The sequence below is a fragment of the Watersipora subatra genome, chromosome 5, assembly GCF_963576615.1.
Source record: "Watersipora subatra chromosome 5, tzWatSuba1.1, whole genome shotgun sequence".
Taxonomy (NCBI): Eukaryota; Metazoa; Bryozoa; class Gymnolaemata; order Cheilostomatida; family Watersiporidae; genus Watersipora; species Watersipora subatra.
Window position 1 is genome coordinate 57,386,220 of NC_088712.1, and position 10,104 is coordinate 57,396,323.

The 10,104-nt window shown below is 34.8% G+C and overlaps 1 protein-coding gene across 1 annotated transcript in view; it reads right to left on the reverse strand.

The window, feature by feature from the left end:
• The window catches only part of LOC137396156 (E3 ubiquitin-protein ligase synoviolin B-like), a 32,179-nt gene extending 22,743 nt beyond the window's left edge, over positions 1-9,436 (reverse strand). The window contains exons 1-8 of the mRNA XM_068082309.1: positions 9,192-9,436; positions 8,390-8,502; positions 7,383-7,515; positions 5,739-5,787; positions 4,950-5,053; positions 3,198-3,324; positions 2,737-2,836; positions 2,424-2,489 (exon numbers count right to left, since the gene is read on the reverse strand). Coding sequence (XP_067938410.1) covers positions 2,424-2,489; positions 2,737-2,836; positions 3,198-3,324; positions 4,950-5,053; positions 5,739-5,787; positions 7,383-7,515; positions 8,390-8,502; positions 9,192-9,338 — 839 coding nt within the window. The 5' untranslated portion in view covers positions 9,339-9,436. The remainder of the gene's footprint in view (positions 1-2,423; positions 2,490-2,736; positions 2,837-3,197; positions 3,325-4,949; positions 5,054-5,738; positions 5,788-7,382; positions 7,516-8,389; positions 8,503-9,191) is intronic.
• Positions 9,437-10,104: the final 668 nt, after the last annotated feature.

Below are 10,104 nucleotides of genomic sequence, written 5' to 3' on the forward strand. Positions count from 1 at the left end.
GAGAGAATGCAGTATGATTTGACGCAGGAAAGCGCTACAATGTCACCTGTCATATTACACACCGAACTGATTTGAACCCCATCTTATCTTGACGTCTTATCTAAGGCACCAGTTAAGATATGCTAGATATTAACCACATTAGTGTTTTTGGATATCATCACTGAAGTCGGGAGATGGTAGTTTTATTTAGCCAAAGAACAAAGAATCTTACTTCATAGACGTCACTGAGTCACATCACCAGCCACCCCACAATCTACACAATGATGAACCAATGGTTTAAGGTTAGAAAAAGGATTACATCATACAGGGTTCCAAGCTGTGACATTTCGCTTGGCCTCCCAACACGCTATCACCTGATCCAAAAGTTTAACTTCCTGAATTTCAGAACTATTGCACATAAACTTATTCTCTGTGCTTTATTGACAAACCTGACAATCTCTCAAAGTATACTAGGCTGATAGGGTACTGGTTATTATAATCTAACGAAAATATTTTTAATGAAATTTCTGAAGTTATTTTGGTAAGAGAATCCCTAAGCATATCAGCATTTTCAAAAAATCATTTTTTTATTGGCTATCATCCAACTCTTGAAGTACGTCTTGTCTCATTTTAAAAAATCCGTCTATTTGCCAAGTATTCGCAACAAGTCCAAAAGTACTGTAACCTGGGGAACTTTGTCTAAAGTGTTATGGATTGAGTGGAGCATAAACATGATCAACTGTCAATAACCTTATCATAGATTTACCATCATTGAGCCATCACTGAACATTCAACAACTGCTAATCTGCTAGAAGAATGTCACTTAAGATCGAGTTTTAGTCAAGGTTTTAGTACAACTTCTAAAGAAAAATAATACAGGTAAGAAGAGGTACGCCAAAAAATGGAACTCGGTCAAAAAATAGTAAAGTATCGCTTAATTTTGATCCTGAATATTGCATGTTTGTTTATAATTTATGTAATTTTGTTTTTATAATTTATATTAAACTAGCTGTAAACCCAGCGAGTCCATAAATTTCTTTCTTTTTTAATCAGAAACCCGGCCGGTGGATGTTTAAGATGCTGGTTCACAGGTACCGGATGAAGGTGTACGGAGATGACAAATAAAAGCATACAGGGAGTTTTTTTTAAACTTTTAATAGCTTCATACAGTAGCTTTTAATAGCTTCATACAATAACTGTAACTTCATATACACCAAAATAACTGGGAAGAAGTTGTTGTCCCCTACGCCGAATCCCGACTCAATCGGGATCGTATTTTTAAGCAATATGGACAAAAAGTGTTTGCTATATCGTAATTCTATGGCAATATCCCAAAAGTATACACTCTAAGCTAAATGAGTAACAGCTTCCTATAGGTTGGAGCTCGTAATACAGACCAATAGAACTTTTTCTCCTAATTTGTTGTAAGAAAAATCCACTGAATCAGCAAAATCTGAGGATCCTTTTTTTCAGCAGTATCGTTATAATTTCAATATCATATTCTGACTCTATCATTTCATCACTAGCTCTAGATAAGTCTCAAGAGTAGATGTGATTATAAGATTTACTTACAGGTAAGTACTAGACTTTGAATAAAGGGTGATCAAGACATCAAATAATAACGATAGTATGACAGCTGTGATAGAGTATTTTTGTGAGTTGAGTGAACTTTGATGTAAGTATGGTTTTATTTATTAAACAGCTTTACTACTCGCTACTAAAACTGAGCATATGACAATAATAATTACTCAATAGCAGCTGATTACGATCAGAAGTTGATCAGCCATGTTTTACATAATCGCAATCATCTCAGTGTGTAGCACATGGATCTTCATAATTTTTTTCAATGCTCATGCTAACAAATGTGCCTGCAACCTAAACTTACAGTTTGCTAAGTTGTGTTGGTTTTTCATGTTTTTAGTAGCTAGCACTTTTTTAATCGTTTAGTGATTTGAAGCGTGAATTTTTTATTTCACTCATAACAAGCCTCTCTGCTTGTACATAGCTACATTATTTTAATATATAAATGTAGCTTAAGATGTCTTTTTCCGTGAATAAAATAAACAGAATTAAGATAAAATTAATAGAAAAGTAGATAGAGGCAATTTACATGTAGTAACACTGAGTCTACCACTTGTGAGCAGCCAATTGATTAATTAGGCCTGGATGTGGGCATTAGTGTTACCTAATTAGATCTGAAAGGTGTAAGGCTGTTATCACAGTTATGCTTTTAAAAAACTTGTTAAACAACCACGGACAATTACTTTGACTTTTCTAAAAGAAGAACACTGCAGAGAAGATATGCTAGAGTATTTAGACAGATGAACGCAGTCCAACACTAAGCCATGATTATTCGCTACACCAGTGGGTGCTGTTTTGAGGTAGAGATGAAGAATAGAGCCAAAGGTTGGAATAAAAATGGAAGCAGTCTATTGCATACATACAACTGGTTCATGTTTCTGATTGCTCTTCTCGAGAGGATAACATCAGCAAGGGCTTTCTTGAAGCTCCTGTACATAAAACAGAAGCATCCTTATGGAATTGTAAATAAATTACACTGGTTAAAACATCACAATTTCTTGAAAAAAGAGACTGGAACTTGGTCATGCCTAGATAGTGCTCGGGGCTACAACCATGCATAGCTCTAATTAATTATTAAACAACAAAAATTGGAATATTTAGCAATATGATGGAAATGAGATTCGTAAGAATGCCTATAAATCCACGAAATAACAACATGTAGGGCTAGATGCGTACCTCATGGTGAGATAAAGAGGTCTGATGGCAAACAGAGGAAGTGTGTGTACTTTACTCATTATGATAACAAATGCCGTATAGAGCAGAAATTTCCAACCACCTGCAAACAAATGTCACTAGCATCATAAGCTGCAATTTCATGTAAATGTCAGAAGATATATTTTTAAAATAAGAAAATACGGTGATCCAAATATGAAATACCATTCTTTTACATATTTCAAAATAAGAAATTTCGTAATCCAAATGTAAAATACCATTACTTGACACAATTAACTAACAAGTAATTTCGTGATAATGCAAAAGAAACGACATGAAATCATATACACACCTATCCTATGCAGCGACTGACTGATTTAACAAGAGGTTGGCAAGGATGGACATATTAATTATCAACTTATGCATAAACCCAACCCGCTGTGCTAAGTAAATTTTTAAAAGTTCATTAGGTAGCAATAACCTACTTGTAATAAGCTCGAGATAGAGAAGATAAACAGCCTTGTTCTCCCACGGGTTCTCATCGTAGAGATCAATGCAATGAAGTAAGTATTTGACCGTCACTGTGAATACTATGGTCAACAGAACAGCATACTGCAAACAAGCATTAGAGTTACATCCGAAGACAATGGCACACAGTGTATTATGTTGGTAATTGTCAGAGCACATGTATACAAGAGAGGATAACTCTGAAATAGAGAAATAGACTCCCATTGATCAATTTGGATGAACAAGAAAAGGTAGGAGAGTATGTGCCTTGGTATAATCGTATACAATAAGTTGAAGAAGTATTACACCACTAAAAGGAACAAAAAAAACAGGGAACCAATAAAAATTGATTGACTTGTTGAAAAAAAGTCAGACGAAAAACAACAGATTACCAAATGTGCAAAACAGCTAAAAAGATATACAATCATACTTCGACTTACGAGCTTAATGCGTTCCGAAACTGAGCTCGTATGTTAATTTACTTGCATGTTGGTGCAATTTGTTTATATATAGAACCATTAAATATATATTGATTGATTTCCATACTCTAAAAAATGCAAATAAAACACTCAAAACAAGGTATTGTAACAGAAAGAACTTGTTGGTTATTGTTCTAATTTACCGCATACTTTCAAAAAGCAACAATTAAAAAATAATGCAAGGAAATGTGATTAATTGAAATGTAAAATTAAATACATACAATCGCAGCTACCGCTAGCATTTGCCAGGGATGGAGATATAAGTTATCCTTCATTACAACAGTTGACTTTGATAAATTTGGATTTTATCAATGTCTTAAAAGACAAACTTAGAGGCAAACATAAAAGCAAACTTTTATTTTTAACTTAACCTAATTAAAATTTCTTCGGCGTTCGTAGTTCGAAGTTTCTCGCTGGTTAGCTAATTTTTCCTTTGTTTCGCTTTCGTGACTAGCCGGCCATTTAAGATAAACCTATCTAAGGACGATTTCCTTTGTCGCCCTTTCAACATGTTGCGATTAGGACGAACACAGGTGTCGTCACAAAAGGTTAATGCACGACCACTAGCCAACTTGTCTGAATGTCTATTTTTATAGTTTTGATAGATCGCACTGGCCTTTTCACATAGCATCGTTTCAGTTACGCTGTCACCGGCCAATTGTTTATCTTTAATCCAATGTCTAAGCAGTCTCTCCATCAGCGGTCGTGAAGATCGCTGCGCCATTTAGAAACTATGGTTTGTCCTTTTGCGAACTAAATGCCCTGAATATAATCCTTTGATAATCATGTTTGATAATTGTGGATGTATTTCTGTCATATTGCTGAGCTAGCTCAATCACACATACATATTTCGCATGTTTCAATAATTTTCCGTTTAATATCAACTGTTATCATTCGCTTTTTTTTCTGCATTATCTTTCATTTTACTGGCAAACTTTTGGTCAACGCAGAGTACTTTTAATTTACATAATTCTGCACTGAAAACCCCACAAAAAAACACGATACAAAAGTATAACCTGAGCAGTTGAAAAATACAGAGTGATGCTGTTCTCATAAAACACCGCCGGCATACTTGGCAACTGACTCACGTGCTCGTATCTCAAACATGGCTCGTATGTTAGTGCTAAAACTTGCTTAAAAGCTGGCTCGTATCTCAAGTTTTTCGTACGTTGGAGCACTCGTAAGTTGAAGTATTACTGTATTGGCAGTAAAAAAAATTAAGATGGAAGCGGCAAGCTGTAAGGAACTTACTTCAAAACCAAATACGAGTTGAGCAGACGCTCCCTCTGTTATGGTCGTGTGATACGCTCGCCTCATAAAGAGAATATCAACAAGTGCGAGACTGGCAAGAAGACCTACAAGAAATCATTTCACTAAACTTAATTTTTAACATTTTGTTGTTTTGGAAATACTTGAAGCTTCCTATGTAAAGTACCTCAAAGTGGAGAAAACTATGTTTTGCCATCAAAATTCTGTACATATTCTTTAAATCTTTGTACTTTACAATCACACCGCCGATAAAAACCGTAGAGGCAGAGATACATGGCTGAGTTGGCCATACGGCTGTTCAGAACTTGAAACTTGGTTAGTTGAACAATACTGAAATTGTTTGCCTCAATTCAAAGTTATACAGGCGGCTTTGCGCTACTAATCTAAAAAATTTGTTAGCCGATTGTGTCCTCAACGTGGACCTATCTCTAAGCTAACAAATCCATATGACGTTCAGTCTTCGACTGAACAACAATGCGATCAAAATGAGTTCTTCTGAAATATAAAAACCCCTACATGTACGTAAGGTATTTTTTCAAGATAAAACACAGTGCATGGCTGACAAACGCAACAACCCTTGTATAGCAATTCCTGCCAATTGATATAGTGCGCTCTGGGAATATGACACTAAATGACAGGTTTACACAAGTGCTTTCTTGGAGATAAAATATGAGTCACATACCAGACCTTGCGTAGCTATCATTGCCAGCGCCTTTCACTACTTAAAGAGCTATTGGGACAAATAGCAAATAATAGCTAACACAGACTTACCAAGTATACGCATGTGAAACAGACAACCAAGCAGTGGACTCCTTTCCATCTACAAACATGTGTACAAATACAAGACAACATATTAAAAGGACAAATTTCAATATATGAAGTTTAAAAACGAAAAACTGCTTCGTCATTTAGTAGAGCTAAACATGTATCACATTAGTAGTAAAGGAACAGAGACTCATGAATGTTTGTACTTCGGTGAGCACAAATATCTAGAATAAAATGAATGGGAGCGGTGTTTATTTATCCGCCAATGTATCTATCATAACAATAGTGCCAAAAACGTTAATATACTAAGATGTTGCAGAGCCAATTGTTGAGCCTCCACACATAAACTTTGACTGAGTTGATATCAACTTCAATAGAGTTACCACTGTTACGTGGTCATCATAATCATAGGCTACCTACCATATCAAGCAAATAGTATGAGTATATTGAGCGAACTGTGTATTTAAAGTTTCCATAGCTATGACAGCAATTATACTAATGTTTTCCCTTCCACGTAATAAGAAAAATTGATACCTTCTGGAAATAACTTCGAGCGCAGTTCAGTGTTTCAACTATATGACTGGCTTCAGTACATCTATGAATACCTTTTACTTGAGATGAAAACACTGCAGAAAATGCTAACCATTTTGCAGAATATCAACAGCTTTCAGAAACACATTTCATTTAGTTCTGATATGTGGTTTGGGTAGATGTTAGATTAAAAATTCAGCTTTTAAAGATAACATGGAGGTAGACTAGATAAACCCATAAACTACAGTCCTGTAATCGTGTAAGACAAATAAGCAGTAACTTCCATAACTGAACCCAAGGAAATTAGCACCTATATTATGAGTGCAATATCTGACTGAACAAACCAACATATAGTACATTGATAAAAAAGAACTAAAATCAACAGCCAAGTCTGTAAGAGTTGTAAAGTGCTTCAATTTACTTTTGCCAAGGAATTACTGCAACAAAAGAAGTCTTTGTAATAAAACAATTCAAGTCTTTGTGCTAAAACAAATGCTGTTGTCAATAGTCGTCATGTGAGGTGAAAGACATTTCTGTTAGTGAGTTTGTACCATTCATACACTAGTATTATGTCTCATAATAACAACTTAGTTCTAAAACGGGCATATCCAGTCGCATCTGAACCAAGATTCACTTTCTTAAATGTATCTATTAGCTATCTTTAAAAGAATTTGTAAATGGTACCAAACTTAATAGAACTATACTAGATAATTGAGAAACTTCAAGGTCAACAATCCTGATCTTTCAAATAAATTAGTCTTTGGTGTGTATCGCAACAAATCTTCACAGAGTTAAAAAACAGTTTCCATAGATGCAATTCTCACAATACCAAAGAGTTTCAAGGATAAAACCTGACATTAATTTTCAACTATATTTTTGATAAGACAAGAGGAGACTCCTTTTAACCACAAATGCTATAAATATTACAGAAAGACAAATAACTTTAGCCTAATATTTATACTAGAGTTTTAGGTCAAATGCAGTATCAATTCTTATTAGTTTCTCTTGAATACAAAAATTGGAGAAGCGAAAGTGAAGAGTGTTATGCCACCCATCTCGAATCAAATTTAGACTAGTCAACCTACTGTATGCACTGTAGTTGCTGTAATGGGAACTTACATAATCCACACGGTCCTCCGCCAGCCAATGAAAGCATTTGAAGAAAAACAACATGGTGAAGAGGCAAACAAAAGAAGGGTTGAATTCTTCTCTGAATACGGTGAAGGCTAGACATGTTTCTGTCACAGCATACCTGTATGTACACTGAGACTCATTAATAAAAGTACATTTGATTACAAAGAGTACATTTGATACAAAGGTAATATGCATGAACAACACAGCAATCACATACGAGTCCAGTCACCTCTGAAATAGTTATAGCCAGAGAGATGAGAAGTAGTTTTTTTATAGAACATTCTGGAATAAAAGATAGGTTTTATACAGACTGGCATTGATACTACAATTATTAATCAATTGAGCAGCGGAAACATTTAGAAACATAATCAGTCTTGTTTCCTTCGCCTTCTCTAAGTAAATTTCAAATACATATATAAACTTCAAAAGCCTATTTTCTTTCATAATAATCACATTTAGATTCATAAAAAGAAGTAAATGAAGCAGTAGGATCATTAGCGCTTGCCTCGACAACTTCTCTATACTGGGCTTTGTGAAGGAAAGGGTAACCAGAGGGCTAGGTTGCGATTTAAAGCCACCGTGAAGCGAAATATGAAGAAGCTGGATATGGACAGGAATTATAGGCAAGAAAGAGCTTGGAATAAAGATGGTTGGAGATGTTTCATCAGACCAAAATGAGGACAGTCATTGTCGCATCGACATACTACTATGATGATGATGAGCCTAGACCTAATAAGCAATGGTTATTTTGCAAATACAATTTTATAAAAAGTATTGCTGCTAACTTCGGATAAAATTAAGTAATAATCAAATTTTGGCCTTAACCTCACACGCTCAATGCTGAAAAAAGACTGTGTAGTAAAGATCAAAAGAAAGAGCACAATCGCAAAAGTAGTAAGTTTCAAAAAACCATGAGATAAATATCTGAAAATGGAGAACATTTTTAAGTTGACTTATCTGGTTCTACACATAATTTAATAATGTTAACTTACCATGATCTTTCTATAAGATGTTCTGTTTCTGCTGGTCTCAAGGTTCCAAAAAATATCTTGCGAGTAAGTTTGCCCAACAAAATCAGAAACACAAATGCTTGAACAGCCAAAACCTAAAAAACCAGAAGTGTAAGGTTTATTTAGTGTGCCGCATAATAATACATTTTATTATCTAACATTTTTAACATCTACAACTAAATTTAGTTCATACGTTGAAATAATTTTCTAAAAAACTGTCTATGGCCGCCCAACAAATTAAGTTTTATAAATCAGCACTTGCTAACTAGCTAAGACCATAGTTTTAATTTCTTTGCTTTCAAAAATTGCAAAGAAAGCAATTGACTTTCTTTGCAATTTTTATTCACTTATTCCCTAACAACCTGATTCCTAATAACTGCTAAACAAAATAAACATAAAAGCAGATATCTCACGCTTTGTCTCAAGGGAAACTTTTTTGATAAGGTTGATAACAAACTTATCACATATATGGCGTCAAAAGAGACTCAACGAAAAGAGCTGATGCAGATTCAGTGAGTACATGCAATAGTGTAAATGCTAAACAAAATCAGACAGATACCAGCAGTGTCATAGCTATAGCACATCTGTGTCCAATACAAATGGGCGCAAAGCACTGCATAGCCAAGGAATGTATACGTTACTTACGAAAGAATGTCAAATCATAATTTAGCGCAAGGGTTTTTACACAGTATTTTAACTTGTGCACACACTCATAAAGGCTTAAACGACAATTTAAATAGCAATTAAAAACCCTAGGTAACAATCGAGAAGTTGTGAAACATACAGCTAAACTTGGATTGGATTTCGTGAGATAGACGACTGCTGGATAGAATTGCTTCTTTTGATGAAAAGCATTGGCTATGACCACACCAGTAAATAGCACACTAAGTGTATAGGCGCCTCCTTCTCCAATCCTTCGAATTGACCTCATTTTAACAATTTACTAAATAATACATTAATTTCAACAGCAACTTCTTTTACTAAATCTAAGCAATACACTAGTATAGTTTCGCATAGTCCGTGGAAATCACTTCGATCAACCGGATGTTGTTTTCTCGACGTCGAAAACTCCAATTGGATACTTATTTAGACTCCGAACTTTTCGTACTATGAGAGGACGAATCTCAATTCAACGCATTTGCGCTCCAACGTTGAACAATCTGATCGATTTAGCTTTGGTGATTTCACTTTGGGCATAGAATTTACCAAGTGTAACTAAAAAAACCTCATAGTCTCATATTTTGATGATTTTTAATATGTTGTTGCCCATGTTGAAAAACGCTTAAATCCCAAATTTTGATCTTCTAGGGTCATCGGTTCAGGTGCTATGAGGAATTGAACTTTGATCATTTCTCGCCCGAGTTTGATGGCATAGCACATCTAGCTGACTTTAGACTCATATAAATTCAAGAATATACAAGTTGAAGGTCTAGATTTTTTTGTGTCTGCACAAAATTTCTATATTTACATAAACAAATAGGTTTGAAATTTTTCGAATGAATAATGTGGGACATAACTCCGACCAAAAATGACCGAAAATGCTATTTTAGCGACTATTCAAAAGCAATTATCACTCCTAACATATAATTTGCCGTTTTTTCTGTTAATATTTTTGGATTCCTCCAAGCCCCAGCTATCCAAAACTAGTCTCATCTTCTCTGTAGATGCATCAGATCATCGTCTAGAAGCCATACAAG